The sequence below is a fragment of the Aptenodytes patagonicus genome, chromosome 10 (assembly GCF_965638725.1).
Source record: "Aptenodytes patagonicus chromosome 10, bAptPat1.pri.cur, whole genome shotgun sequence".
In the NCBI taxonomy this organism is placed as follows: Eukaryota; Metazoa; Chordata; class Aves; order Sphenisciformes; family Spheniscidae; genus Aptenodytes; species Aptenodytes patagonicus.
In genome coordinates, this window is record NC_134958.1 from 12,080,783 (window position 1) to 12,096,375 (window position 15,593).

General features: G+C 43.2%; 1 protein-coding gene across 1 annotated transcript; it reads left to right on the plus strand.

Moving 5' to 3' along the window:
• Positions 1-3,552: 3,552 nt before the first annotated feature.
• On the plus strand, positions 3,553-9,472 carry MTFMT (mitochondrial methionyl-tRNA formyltransferase). The gene is made up of 9 exons (XM_076348063.1): positions 3,553-3,701; positions 4,313-4,525; positions 4,950-5,072; positions 5,897-5,999; positions 6,585-6,660; positions 7,238-7,329; positions 7,901-7,982; positions 8,634-8,716; positions 9,039-9,472. Exons 1-9 carry the CDS (start codon positions 3,553-3,555, stop codon positions 9,237-9,239), a joined length of 1,122 nt encoding a protein of 373 aa, XP_076204178.1. The 3' UTR covers positions 9,240-9,472.
• The last annotated feature ends 6,121 nt before the right edge of the window (positions 9,473-15,593 follow it).

A 15,593-nucleotide genomic window follows, 5' to 3' on the forward strand; every position in this document is an offset into this window, starting at 1 on the left:
TTGAGCCGGGACATCACACCACACTAAATCGTGCTGTCTTTCCTCCTCATTTTGAGTCGGATCATTTAAAAAGCGCCATCACACTAGGGAACGCTTTTCTACAGTGTCCTTGTGACCTTTCCATCGCCAGGGAAGGGGTACAGTGACAGGGCAACAAGCAGTCTCACAAGCTACACAACCAAATCCTCTGGCTCACTGCCTTTGAGAAAGGTGCAAAGAAAATGCCTGGCCCCTGTAGTGCAATCTCCGAGTAGAGGGATGGAGTCGCTAGCCATGGTGAAGAGCTGACTGTAACAGGAGGAGGGTGACTGCAAACCCCAGAAGGTCCCTTTTCATCCCAATTTCCTACATGGCTTGATTTATGTATCTGTATTTTAATTAAAAAAAACATTTTCCCCAACTGATGTGTGGAAGCTGGGCATGACGGTATAACCCACATTTCCCTAAACTGAAGCCTCTGAAACCAGGTGGAGAAACCTGATCGTAGGAGACAAGAGTGCCTGCAGCCCCTGGGAAGTCACGAGCACCTCTGCAGCTCCGCAGTGGCCGTTTGGGTCCCGTCCTGCCTTTGGGCTGTTTGCAGAAGAGGTCTCCGACAGCTCCTCCCGTACGGGAGACCCCCAAAGCCCTACTGCAGCCTTTGCAAGTCCAATGTCCCACAGCCAGTGGTGGAGTGATGGGCTACCTCCACTCGCCTCCCCGGGGTGGAGTGGTGTGGGTTGGGGACAAGCCCTAGTGCACCAGCAAAGCAGTTCCTATTTCACCCCCCATGCCCCCCAAAAATAGTGTCGAGATGCAGGTAGGTGGCCGAGATGCCTTTAGGACTCAGCGTGATGTACATGGAAATAAAACCAGTTTCCCACTGGTTAGAGTTGGCCCTTGTGCCCAGTAATCCTCTCCTTCCGCAGAGGACCACGAACGCGCTCAGGAGCAATCTCTTCAGCAATGGCTGTGAGTGTTTTATTTCATATTTCCCTGGACAATACTGGCACTTTTTAACGGGAGAGATCTTTTTACTTCTTGGAGACACTTTCAGTGTCTTTGGCTAGGAAGCAAAGTGGAGATAGGACGTTGATTTGTGTTCTGCTTCCTCCTCGGATTTGTCTTCACTACTCTCAGGAAGAACTTGTCTGACCTTGGCATTTTAATTTTCCTTATCTTTTTTGATCCCTTCTGTGTCTTTGACCCGAAATGCCTGGTTACAGAATAACTAAACATTCAGGGTTGGGTTGTTTTTTTTTCCATGTACAAAAGCAGAGTTCAAATGCAGCAGGAAAGCAAGATTTGTGAGCTTTTTTTTTTTTTTCATGAAACAATTAGATTGCTGCTTTCATTCTGCTGGAAAAATTTACATCGAAATAAATCTTCAGTTAAAATTCATGTACACCGTGTCCAAGGCATAATACTAAATAATAGGTGTAATCTGTTTGAACTGTACAGTTGTATCAGAGCTGAGGATGAATTACTTGGGAGCAAGTATAGTGGGTTGAATTTAAGTCCACTTCATAACCTCACTGCAAATGAAACATTACCTACTTCATGCGCAAGTCTGGCAAAAACTCAGCACGGAGTTTCAGTATTTCCAGGAGCCTTAACCACTGCCAGAACTGAGAATCCGTCTCCAGGGATTAAGTCCCCTGATGAGCAGCAGGTGAAGCTCCGCACACAGTACCGATGTGCTGCTGACACGTTCAGTGCCTCCCGTGCCGGGATCCTATACCTGGAAATTAACACCCAGCAGCAGCTGGATGCCGGATTCAAATTCCCAGCTTTCAGGCAGTATTTGGGCCATCCAGACATGCATGGTACGTCCCTGGCCTTTCTGAAGTGCTGGTGATAAATCCAGGGTTTCACCCAAGACCTGAGAGAGCTGGTATTTGCCGGCACGACACAGGACATCTCCTTCCAGCCTGCCTTCCAGCAATTGTGCTGTCTGCTTCTGGAAACCATGAGTATTTTTCAGCATCTGAGATAGGCGGTCGAACTACACGCTGTGTGGAACACTGCTTCCTCTCTTTTGGGTCCTGATACCTGTAAGTGCCTGTAATTGCTTAGTTATTGTGCAACGACTAATTGTTCCCTGTTTACCAGCTCCGTACTATCTATGATGAGACAGACTGCTCGCCTGCCCTTCTCCCCACGTCCGCTTTCCAAGAGGAACTATGCTGGTTGCTTTAATCTCTTCTCAAGCAGAAGCCATTCCTTCATCCTCGCTACCCTCATTCATCTCTTTATTTTTTTACAATATCATTTCATCTATGCACCCTGAGATGAGGCGGCTGGAATTGAAGGGTGTCCTGCATGCGACTAAACTGAGGATTTTCATGGGGCTCCCGAAGTAATAGAGAATTAAGTTTTCTGGAGCAATTGATTTTTATGTACTGATTCTCAGCTAGCAAATTACCTCAGTATTTGGTAGCGTGTTCTCCTTTCCTCGAGATGCAGGAATGTAAGCACTTCAGTTAGGATGGCCCAACTCATTTTTTTTTTACCTATAGCAGCACTTTCTCATTAGTTTTCCTTTGTCCGAGAGAAGAAAGCCCTAATGATGGGCGAAACAGACGTGACAAAGGGAATGAATATGCACGGTGCCGCTTAGCGCAGCACAGAATTTCACTTTCCTTCGTGATCCTTCCCTCATGTACCCGTCTGACATAAGTTCTGTCATCCAAGTAATTCACATGTTTACACTGGCATATGGGAAATGTTTCCAGATTCTCACATTCCGTGTTTTAGAAATTCCTAGTGTCAAAGACTGTAGGATATACTGTGATTTAGATGTGTAGGGAATTTGTGTATGTAATTTACATTAAATGAAAAGCTACACAAAAAACCATCTTCCCATGCGAGATAAGAATGTTAATAGAATGATAAAATATTTTCATTCTTATGTTATGGGAGAAGATAGTTCTTTAAGTGGTTATTCTGACCCCACAGTTTACAAGAAAACATTCTTTAAATTATAATCACTCTTAAAACAAAGCTGTCCACAGAGGCAGAGACAGAGATTAGCTTTTCAAACGCTGCATCGAGGCCAGCAGAAAATCAGTGGCTGCGGTGTCAACACCCCTTTCTGCCCCGACGTTTTTCCGCGTTATCTTCGCACTGCGGCAGAGCGGCCAATTTACGGTCATGAGGGCCAGGGTTACGGGTCCACCCCCACGGGAGACGCTCGCTCGGGCAGCACCGACGCTGTGAGGAGACAGAAGCCAGGGCTGGAGGCCGCGCTCGGGGCGCGCAGCCGAGACCGGGGCTGAGGCAGAGACCTGGCTGCGCTCCCCGAGACCGCTCGCCTTTTCCTCGGCGTGGTGCTACCGCCTCGGGGCCGGGGGGCCCGGGAAGCGCTACCCGCGGGGTAACACGATGCCCCGAAGCGTAGCTCGGAGCGTCGCCCCGGGCCGGCCCGGCCCGTGACTCCCCGCCGCCCCGCACCAAGATGGCGCCGCCGCCCCCCCCACAGCCCGAGGGGCGGCCGCGCGACGTCCCTCGCCCCGCCCCGAGGCGGGCTCCGCGCGCCTCCGTGCGTCATCGCCAGGCGCCGGAAGCGCCGCGATGCGGGGCCGGCTGCTGCGCGCCTGGCGCGAGGGGGGGAAGGCGGCGCGCGGGACGGCGGGGCGCGCGGGGGCGCCGCCATGGCGGGTGCTCTTCTTCGGCACCGACCGCTTCGCCGTCACCGCCCTGCGAGCCCTGGAGGCGGCCAGGTACCGCCCAGCCGAGGGGGCTGGGGACTGTGGGGAGGGGGTCGGGGCGGTGAGAGAGGGGCGGGGGGGATGGAGGCTGAGGGGCCGGGGACTGAGGGGGGGACGGCAGGGGCTGGGGAGGGAGGGGCTGGGGACGGTGAGGGAGGGCCGGGCACCGAGGGATGGGAGATGGGGGCCGGTGATGGGGTTCAGGGGCCACTGGGGGATGAGCTGGGGTCGGGGGGCAGGGACCGTGAGTTGGGCAGAGGTTGGTAGGGAAGCTGAGGGGGGAAGGGACCTTAGAGTGGGACAGAGACCATCGTGTCACGAGTGGGTCGATGGAGGGGAATCACAGGGGTGTCAGGACTTGGAGGGGGGGCAGGGACCGTGGGGCTGGGTGAGGGGGGTCTGGGATTGAAAGGAGGAAGCCAGGGGTGTTGAGGGGGCTGGGGGGTGGCAGGGTTGGGAGGCTGGGGTCAGTGGGGGGAGGCTGGGGACCAAGCAGGGGATAGGAATTGGAGGGGCAGGTGCTGTGGAAGGGCACAGGGGCACAGTGAGGGGTGGAGGTGACCCGGCCTTCGCTTCTCCCTTGCTTTGCCTGTGTGAGGCCTTCAGTGCCTTGTCCACCCCAGGGAGCCCAGCGAGGACTCGCTTGTGTCCAGGCTGGAGGTGGTGACTCTGCCCTCCCGCCTGCCTGGGGACCTGCCTGCGAGGAGGTGCGCCCGGGAGCTCCAGCTGCCTGTTCATGAGTGGCCACACACGGGACCTGTGGGGCAGTTTGATGTGGGTGTGGTGGCATCATTTGGACGTCTCCTAAGCGAGGACCTTATTCTGCAGTTCCCATAGTAAGTGAGTTAACAGGACATCTGTTGCTGCTTCGTTAGCAAAGCTGGACTCTCTTTTTGAGTCAGCACCTGTGACTTGTAGCAGGTGAGGTCAGCTTCTTCCCTGGGTTCATCTGCTTAGCCTGAACCCTACTTCTGTTGTTGTGAGGTTCACTGTTGTTCTTTAACACATTGATGAAGATCTATGCAAATGTTCAGCATAATGTGTTTACCTTTATTCCTCTCATCTCCCTTTCTGCGTTCACTGAGAAACTGAAGGTTATATAGTGGTTTAAATGTGTATTTAAACCAGTAACATTTCAAAAGGTCTGAGGAGTTAATTCTTAAAGTAGTTTCAGTGTAATAAATGTTGCACACCCCTGTTTACATATGGGTTCAGCTTCAGGTACCATTCCGATTCTAACTTTAAAATACTTTAATTCAGTGGCGTGCTGAATGTCCATCCCAGCTATCTCCCGCGATGGCGTGGTCCTGCACCAATAGTCCACACAGTGCTTCATGGTGATAAAGTGACTGGGGTGACAATTATGGAAATAAGACCAAAAAGGTATGTTAGATGTGCTTCCTAAAACAGCTCGCTGCTTCTGTTGCCTCTCAGGACTTTAAATCATCACCACTTAAGTCATCATTTAAATTATTCTGTGTAATCACTATTTTTTTTTAAATGTGTGTGTTTAATATTAAAATTTGAAACACTTAGAAACTTCCGTCTGACCATATGAGACTTGCCACAAGTACAGTATTTTAGTGAGTGCGTAATTTGCACTCTAGACTCTAGGCCTGTTCTCTAATTCTTAGCATTATTACAGGGAGCAGACAGAACAAACAGTCAGACAGCTAGATGGATAGCCTTGGTATGACGCAACAGAAAAGATCTGGTTTTCAGACTTCAGAGTTGCCTGTGACCTCCTGTAAGTGAAACAGAGGACAAGAAGTTGCCTGTCTAGGGATGAGAGAGAGATTATATGTTTTTGTTTCAGCAGAAACTCTGGCTTAAAAGGCTTGTGAAAACACATTATCATAGTTCTCTTTTCTTTCTTAGATGCTTGTCTGATAATAGATCTCAGGAAAGTGCGAAACAAACTTCTGAATACTTCAGGTTGTTCCTTCCAAGATCTTATGCTTCTGAACTGTAAATTGTGCATTCGTAACAATCTCAGCTTGCTGAGATGAATCTTGCGAAGATATATCTGATATTCTTTTCCCTGTTTTGTCTTGTGACCCAACCATTAACTGATAACGTGTGAAAAGTGAAGTCTTAGCGGAAAAAAAGGGTAATTAGTAACTGAGTTAATGTATTGAATGTAGACTTTTGAACTGCTAATTGAGTTTTAGTTTCTCCAGTAAGCTTGTATGTTTTCTGCTTTGTAGGTTCGATGTAGGTCCAATTATTAAGCAAGAAGAGATTGCTGTTCCTCCCCACTGTACTGCACAGGAGCTGGAAGCAATGTTATCAAAGATGGGTGCAAACATGGTAAAGTCATGCAAGCTAGTGTCGCTTCTGATTAGTACCTTGCTTTTAACGCGTAAACAGAGTTCTTTTTAATCTTGTTCTGAGTTGACTGCAACTGTTAAGAGGAGAGTGATCTGAAACTTAGTGTTTATGAGCACTTTGCCTTGCCGAGAGGAAAGCTGAGCGGTATGTGATAAGCTGTCAGTGTTGGTCCTGTGCATTGCTGTTCTGTTTTTATTCAGTGAAGAACTCAAGTGCGTTGTATGGAAACAGTGCAGTTGCTTCTTTCATTGAAGTGAATATCTGCTTTTCCGTCTTAACAATCAGCTTTCGTCCTGTTCTAGGATTAATATCAGAGAGGAGATCATCCATAAAAGAATACTTGGGTTTTTGAATTGTAATTCAGTGGGAAGGATGCCTTTAGTATGTTTGTGTGTATGATACAAGTCTTCTGAATATAGTGACCCGGTTTTCTAAAAGCTCACAAGAAGGTTTCACTGATGAAAAATTAAATACTGTATTTGTATGTCTTGGGTTTACTGTTACTGTTAATAAATATACTCTATTTAGCTTTGTTAATATTCTGCACAAAATTTAATTTTGCAGCTGATATCAGTTTTGAAAAACTTGCCTGAAAGTTTAAAAAATAAAAAAGAGCAACCAAAGGAAGGAGTAACATTTGGTAGGTACACATATTTAATGCAACTTGTTCATTTTTTCTTTTATCAGTTGGAAAAATAATTTTCTTCCTACTGTGCTGGCTTATTTTTTTTTTTTTTTAGATACCTTTATCAATATCTCTCTTCACTGCCTTCTCTGGCTTAAAGTCATACAGAGGGCAAAAATGCTTCAGAATTCTTCAGACTTACTACATGAATGTTTTTTTCCAGTTGCCAGTACAATATCAAAATCACTAGCAATGTCACAAAATCTGAGCCAATTTGTTATTCTTTGTGATTGTAACATTAACAAAAATGTTACAGCTGTGCTTGTAAATGTATGTTATCAGATTTCAGTGCAATGGGTAAATAAGAGGGCAACTGAGAATAAAATGTAAATAAACCAATTTGAGGTTTCTACAAAATCTTTTCTCCAGTTGCTGTCTAAGGTACATATGGTTAGATGGTAAACCTGCCATTGGTCAGGATAAAATCTGTTTTAAAATAGTTTAAAATAAGATAAAATAGTACAGCTATTTGTTTGCAAAAAGATGCAAAACAAAATACGAAGTCCTTTAATTTCTTTTTTTCCCCCCCTAGCTCCTAAAATATCTATAGCTAAGAGTTGTATAAAATGGGAAGAGCAAACGGCTGCACAAGTAATTCAACTGCATCGTGCAATAGGAAGTATGGTAAAACAGTAGATTTTTTTTTTTAACCCTTTTCTGTCCTGTAGCGTGTGAGTTTGGTGTAGATATTTTAACTAATGGCTAAAACTCAAGTTTAGTTATTTTAGCCTCTAAAACCTAGCATGTGTGTTAAAATCCCAGCGCAGTTTAGTGTTAGAGATGGAATTAGAGCAGAGGAGAATTTTCTTGAATTTGATCCCAAGCGTGAAATCAGCTCAATAGTTCTATTTTGTGTCCTTAGCTCTGAGATTTCCACTGATGCATTTGTGAGGGTTTCAGAGTGCTATATCGACATCTTTGCATGACAGTAAACAGCGCGACTGACAGCTACTGTAGCTAGTTGCTTAACTCATTACTGCATATGCTAATGGTTTGCTTGTCAATGAGATGAAGAACAACAAGGAAAACTAGATACAGTAAAGAAAGTCTCTTATCTGGACACATACCTAAATTTTTGCCCTAATGTTATTATCACATAATAACACATAATGTTATCTTGCATAAGAAAAAAACCTAGACAGTTGCCTGGAAATGGTGAAAATATTCTCAGTGTGTCATCTGCTTCTGTTTCCAGTTTCCTTTACAGACGCTCTGGAAGGGTAGTACTGTTAAACTTCTGGATTTTGTGGAAGTGGATAATATCCCTGGTTTTGCTGGTATTTACTTTTAAATCAATCTGTTAAGTTAGATTTTCCTGTCTTTTCAATCATTGACTTGAAGATAGTAACCAATTGTGCTAAATAATAGCTTTAAGTACTGCTTTCTGAAACTCCAGTAGAACTAAGTTAGTCTCATATATACTCAGAGTGCAATAAGTTTCTCTGCCCAACGGTGGGCATAAGATGGGTTTTAAGGGCATTCCTGCTTTGTGATGATGTTGAGCGAGCAGCAGGTGTAGTCCTCTGAATCCTGAGATTGGAGGATTTTAATCCTCTAATTAGTTAGGAGATCCTCTTCTAATGCCATTGTCTGGGGATCTCTCGTGAGGAAAGCTGTCCCTGTGTACCATCGCGTAAACTGTTTTCTGTAGCAGCCTGTTGGTCCGAGAGCCTTGTGGGCCAAGCGGTGTGCCAAAGCACACAGGGCTTAGCGGCTGTTTATGGAGGAGATAGGGAGCAGCGCCAGAGAGTGGCTGTTCTGATTCTACTCTGCTGACTTGGGTATAATAAAACACAGAATACAATAAAGTATTTTTGAGCAAAATAGTGACTCAAGATGATTATCACGATTCCAAGAGACATAAGTGTTTCAAACTTTTTTTGTTCTTGTTGGCATAAAAATGCAAGACAATCTTGCTTTGCTTTTAGATCAATTATTAGATGACCATGGAGCTGTTCCTGGTTCACTACTATACCATAAAGTGTCTCAAATGCTGATAGCTCGTTGCAAGGTAGGTTTTTCCCATTTGTTTTATATTCGCTGCCCTAAAGATGAGGTTTTTAGTATTTATGTGGTACATAACTTTTGTCTTAATTATCCATCGTTATTCACTGAACTAGTTTAAGATTAGCATCAGTCTCTTTATTTGATACCTTGAAGAACTTTTAATATCCATTAACAGGCTTTTCATTTGCAAGCAAGAATTTGACTTGTAATGTAAACATGATGACATTAAATAAAATGTGTTCTGTAAGCCAACCTAGTGGCAGCTAAAGATCATAATTTTAAAACATGGAAGAAGCTTACTGCCAATTTTTTGTTTTTATTTTTAGGAAGGCTGGGTTGGAATTAAAACAGTTGTATTAAAGAAGAAGCTTACAGCAGTTGACTTCTACAATGGATATATGCACTCTTGCTTCCAGAAGAACTCAAGAACAGTTCATCAGGAATGCAGATTTCAAACACTCAAACTTAGCGCGACAAAAAAGACTCTGAAAGAGAGGGAAATACTGGCACAGGGTGTAAAACAATAGATGTATTTTAAAATGTGGAAGAAGATGTCTGTAAGTTCATAGTAATATAAAATATTTTAATGCTCACCTATAGCATTCAACTTAGTTAAGGGCTTTCCTCCCAAAGTGTTTGATCTTACTGTCATCTGCATGTTTTCATCATGGATTCCTGACGATACTTACTTCTCTTTCCTCGTCAAGGAAGAGAATCTCTGTGAATGCTGAAGATAGTGAATAAATTCCTGTTTATACTGTTGGGTAATAAATTTATTTATATACAATGTTTTCAATTTATTTTTGAGGACTTTCGGTATAATTTTCTTCAAGCACAAGTTGTGCACAGTTACTTTAATGTGGAAATGTTAAAAACTCGTGCTTCTATGTAATTCATATGTGGTTTCACAAAAGCGAGATTCTAAGGACAGAAGCCTGTTTCATTTCCAAATAATTTGTGTCAAATATCTTCTCATCTTTGATAGGATGTCTAGCAAAAGAGTATCCATGCAGTGTTTTTCTTACACCTTTGATATACTTATCTATGGAATATTTTCTCGTGAAATTAATGGATGGGATTTGTCTAGGATATCTGCTCTACCTCAGTTTAATGCTCATTGAGACTCCTAGGTTGTCTAGTTTGATTTTTCTTGCGGACCCTTAAACTACCTTTGTATCCCCACATTGAGGTGAATAAGTTAAGCCTTAGCCGGGAGCATCTGGAGAATCTTTTCCTGCCTGTGATAGTTTTCCTAAGAGTCAACTACTTTTGAGACAAAAACATCCCTTGCTTCTGACTGGAATTTGATGCAGCATTTTGATATAATACCATACCTGGAGCTGTGTGCAGTTGGTCATATGCCTTTTTCGGGGTGGTTTGCTAGGTGGGGTTTTCTGATCAGTCTGATGTTCTGTGTGATCAACCTTTCCTTTTTTGTTTTCTGTTCTTGGTTGTTTATATATTTTCTTTTACCAACAATAATGTTACTTGACAAGCGACATTGTGGTGCTTGATGAATATACTGAATAATTTTAAGCTTTGTGTTGATCTTGCAGAATTCCCCCGTATTGCACTACTAGATATTTCAATTAATTGGATAAAGGACTAGCTAATGTGCTTTATCGATATTACATATAGTTGACCCCTTTAGTTCTAATACCCTGTAGTACTGCAAGTTGAATCCATATCAGAGCTCAGCTGTATCTGCGTTTAAATTGTTTCTATTTTTAATCCCCCTCAACAACTTTGCAGTTGACTCTAAAGAGGGGGGGAGATCTTGTCACATGAAATGTTACAATCATTCTTGATTTGTGGTAAGTTAAATGAAATTTTATCTTTTTTTTTTCTTCTTTTTACCCTCTTAATCCAACAGTCCTTGCCAACTGCTTAATTACATGTGTCTTCCTGCATTGTCTCGTGTATACTCTTAGTTTACCGGCACTTCCACGGTGCTGGAATTCAGTTTCAGTAAGTCTCAGATTTAGAAAGGGAATAAATGGAATATCCCTATTTTATTCTAATCTGAGATCTCATCCAGTTCTCTTAGGACCGTCATGTTTATTTGGGCCTGTTGACTTTGAAAATGCTGTAAATAGTAGGTACTATTTAATGTCATCCATGAATGCCAGCTGATTGTTTTTAGTCATCTGCATGTGATGTGAGCACATCATTTTGTTTCCTTTTAAATTCAGAAAAGAAAAATTTACTGTGTATATTTGCTTTTCAATACCAGTGACTTCTTGTAATCTCATTGGTTCTGTTTCTAATCTATAAACTTGTCATTCACTTTGTTCAGTAGATATTTTTCTTTGATATCTTTAGCTTTTCTGATCAATTTCTTACCTTTCCTGTTTAGTCATATTGATTATCATCTCTTCCTTCTCCTTTTTGTTTTCGTATCCTAGTATATATCCTACTTAATTAATTATTTGTGTGACATCCATCCAGAAAATTCATGTTCTACTGTCATACTTTCTCTCTGATGAGAAAAGTTTTTACCGGATGAGGAGTTGTTAATCTAATCCAAGCTTTTCCTCAACCTGCCTTTGGTTAATGGCATGTATAAGAAGGAGCATTTCATGTGAAGAACCCCAAAAACTGATGACTCTCTTACTTTCTTGTCTTAGAAGTAATGTAGCACTGTGAGGGTAACAGCAAAACAAAGACCGGCCAGATCTTAGGAGCTGCTCTAGTGTTATTTGCTCAATTTATTCTTGCTTTTTCTGAATACTACTGAAGTAAAAGCAGAGCCACTGGAGCTATTCAGCCTTGGGGAGGCACTGTTCTGTTAGCTTCATATTTACAGCATTACCACTGAAATTTTGGAAGCCTCAAAAGGAGAAAGAAAAAAAAAAAAAGATTTGTGGGAGTTGTGTAGGGTTGGTGTTAACAATGGTTCCATTTTGCTCACGCTCATCCTCTTCCGCGTGTCCTTTTGGCTCTTCAGACTTTTCAATCCATTCATGTCTTTTCAAGCACTCATGTCTGGAACTTAAAGCTCAAGTCAGGTGTTGAATTCATGAGACTTGTCAAGGTGACAGGAGCTTGACATGCTTAGTGTGACTCACTGAATGAAAGCAAGCAAAAAATGTAGAAAAATGTGTTATATAACATGGGTTAAAGTGTTTCAGAAGAAGCATCTGTTGAAGCAGATGCTGCAGTATTTTTCTTTCATTGCCATTGGTCCAACAATTAATCTGCCTCTGACAGGTTTTCCAGAACACATGATTCTCCAAGAAATCCAAGCCTGTAATCAGAGTCACAAGCTGGAAACAACAGTAAGGTGGAAGTCAGGCTCCTGTGGAGAATTCCTCTTGTCTTTGACCGCAGACTCAAGGGTGCAATTTGTGCTGCAGAAATCATAAACCCGGCAAGTTTGTTTCTAAGCAAATGATATATTTTAGTGCTTTGCTCCCTCCTACCTACTACTTACAAGTAAAAGTTGTGAAGTCATTTTGCTTTTACTCTGTTCAGATCAGTCTATGAAAGGTTAGTTATCACCTTATGCCAATAGAAGGGATGGTGGATGGGTGGGTGGGGTATTTGTGGGGATGGTGGGTGGGTTTCGGGTTTTCTGGGGTTTGTTACATCACTAGTCTCAGTTGTATGGCTGCTTGCCTTGGGTTTTCCCAGCTGGAGCTTCTGGGAATCGGTTATTTTTAAAGAACACTCATAGGCATCATTGAAATGCAAATATTCAGTGTTTGCTGAGAGTAAGAACATTTTCTCTAAAGCGTCTTCTCCATAGTGAGATTTTTTGACACTAATCAGCTGTATGGTAGGAGTCTGGCCTCAGGCGTGGATTGTATCAGAAGTTGAATTAGCAGAGAAATGAATATACAAAAAAAAAAAATCTACCCAAACACACCCCCCCCCCAACTTATAGATAATTTTAAGCACAAATGATAAAGAATTTTTGACCTAGGAGAAGTGAAGTATTTTAGTTAGCATGGGTGGACCCAACTTTTCTGATGTATCAGGTTCCCAGGCACTGGAAAATGAATTGTGGTTCATTATGACCTGAGCAAAATGGACAGTGAGATGCAACTCCCACAGAAACAATACAGTATCAAAAGTTCCAGCAATTTAGGCTTAAAAGTTTTTAGATGACCAAACTGTTAAATCAACTGCTTTGTTCTTAGGAATGACTTTTGAGGAAAATTGTTTGCAAGTTCTTTAACTCCCTTGCTTTTTGGAGTCTGCTCTGGCATCATAAAGCTGATAGCAAAGAACTATGTTTCTATCCCTCGCACGTCCAAAATGACACGGAGCAAAGCAATGTTACTGCTGGGTGGCATTAGCGCTGCTGGTTGGAATATCAACTTTCAGCCAGCAGTGTCTGTATTCGATGTTAGCATCGGAGAGAACCTGTAGGGCAATTTGTACATTTCTCGCTGACAGTTTTAGACTGCGACTTGTGTGAGATCTATTGCTGTTAGTCGTTGCTGGCGGGTGGTAATTTCAGTTCTAACTAAAGCACAGAGCAACAGCGAAGAGTTTCCCTGTGTCTTTGGGGGAGTTTCAGGTGGCGTGTGCTCAGAAACCCGGTAGATGGTGCTCGCTGCACTTCTTTTAGGGGAAAATCAAGGACAGCTGGACAGAAGATCATGGAAATCTGGTACAAAATGTCTTCAGTTAGTTGTTTAATACCAAATAATGTCTAAACCATGTTGTAGCCAGGACACGTATACTTGCAATGTAGTCTTTTGATCTGTGCAGAGTTTGCTTTAAGGCTTCTCAGAATTGCTTTCTGTGCAAGAGGTTATCAAAGATCAGACAGTTCTTTGTTGCTTAACAGTTAATGTCTTAGCTCCGAATAGGCACAACTTTACCCCAGTTGTTTTATGGAGGAAAAGAGGGTAAGATTAATTTATTTTTTTATGGAGGAAATCTTTGGCATGCTATTTTTGACATGGTAGAGAAGCTTATAAAGGGAATTGGTGTTCCCCAGGCAGCTGTTAGCCAAAATGTCTCTTTGGAAACTTTGCTTTCACCTGTAGGTGAAATCTGTAGGGATTTAACTCGGTAAGTAATGAAAATCTGATTATTTTTGCAGAACAGACAAAACAAAAATGGGGCATTCACTGATGAGGTGTGGAATAGCATGTCAGGGTTGACTCTGGAACACAGACATGGTGATTCAATCCCCAGTACCACTGCTGAGGTCAAGTACAGCCACCCTAGCAATTGGAAAGTGATACTAGCAAAATAAAACAGCTGTCCTCCTCTCGGACGAGAGAGGGAAAGTAGCAGAGGTATTCATAGACCCAACATCCGCTATGGCTCAGTTTAAGACCACTGACGCCAAATTACTGGTAGAACTGCAAAATGTTTGGGCACCAGAAGGGCTCTGGTGTTGGATAGGGGTGATTTCATCTTGGATTTCAAATAAATGTTAGAGGGAGTGATATTTCCTAGGATGCTGGTGACTCGCAGTTAGATGCATCTGTTTCATGATCTGAAACCTTAATACTCCCCCTGCTTCCTAGGAAACCTCTTTATTCCTGTTTTCTGCTGAATAAATTACAAATAAACAAAAAGTGTAAGTGACTAATCACAGGAGTACTTGAGTCTTTTTAAAAAGTCGATGGCAAAATCCCTGAATAATTTGAAGGTTGAGACTAGACAAGAATATCTCCTTTTGTTTATCCTAACTGCTGATGGCCTGATAGCTTCTGGGAAGCAATATTTTCCCTTTCTTAAAAACAGGAGGAGGGATAGGTCACCAGATTTGTCTGAGGGTTGGAAACTAAGTGACCTTAATGGAAGATGCTTTGCCATTAGCAGCAAACCTGCTGATGTTTAGGAGCCAGGTCTCCTGCTTCAGCCTGTGTCTCAAGGTTGGTGGTCCGAAGGCTAAGGCCGAGGGAGGAGCCGAGTCCCAGCCTTCCTGCATTCCTCCAGCTGATGCTCTCCTTTGATATGTGGGAGCGTGGATTAGGTTTCAGGTTGCAGAAAGGACATTGCCATACACTGACCATAAACACAAGCTGGAGAAGTCAGAATTGACATTGAACTCTAGCATAAAACTTGTGTGAGTGGTGGATGCCAGGACCTGCTGTAGCTTTTCTCCTGTATAAACTTTCTTAATGTATTTGGCATGGTGGCTGTCGGTAATGACGAAGTGTTAGCACTGAGTGGTTGTTGTTGGGCCAAGGTTGTTTTCTGTTGATAGTGCTTAAGCACCTGCGCTTGAAACCTCTCTGTCTTGCTTTGTATCCAATGTACTCTGCCAGCAGCCTCCTCCGAGAGCTCAGGGACTCAGTGAGTGCAGAGACTAGTTTGTTCCTCCAAGTCGGAGTTAAACTGCAGTGGGGGACAGTTTGGGGAAACTTGGAGAGCTTCTTGCTGTTTCAGGCCATAGGGCTGTGACCATTTCATTCCTGTTAAATGTGCATTTCTCCCCAAAAGGAAGAGCCCTGTACTCTGCTGTGTTTGGCTCTGGCAAGTCCACATGCAGCACAGGGGTGAGATCCCCAGCCTGCTTTCATCCTGGTTGGTCTGTAGAAGTTATTGGTGTTACTTCACCCTCAAAGTGATGAAACTAAGTTCGGGATTTGGCTGTCTGTCTGCAGAGGAGGAGGGGAGCAGAGGGAAGAGACATTTCTCTGTGAGTCTGCAGCACAAGCCAAGAGCTCTGTGGGAAGGTTCAAGCTAATGCTCCCCACTGGCTGCCTTGGCCCCGGCTCACGCCAAGCCCTTGCAGCAGACTAGACACAAAAGAAAACACAGAGAGTCTAAATTCATTGGTATGAAGAGGATGTGCCAGAGTATTCCACAGTTCTTCCTTTTCTGCTTCTCTTTGATAACTGTCAATTTGCATAAAAACATGGATTATTAAGGATTTTTTTTACCTTTTTAAGCATAATTCAGACTGCATA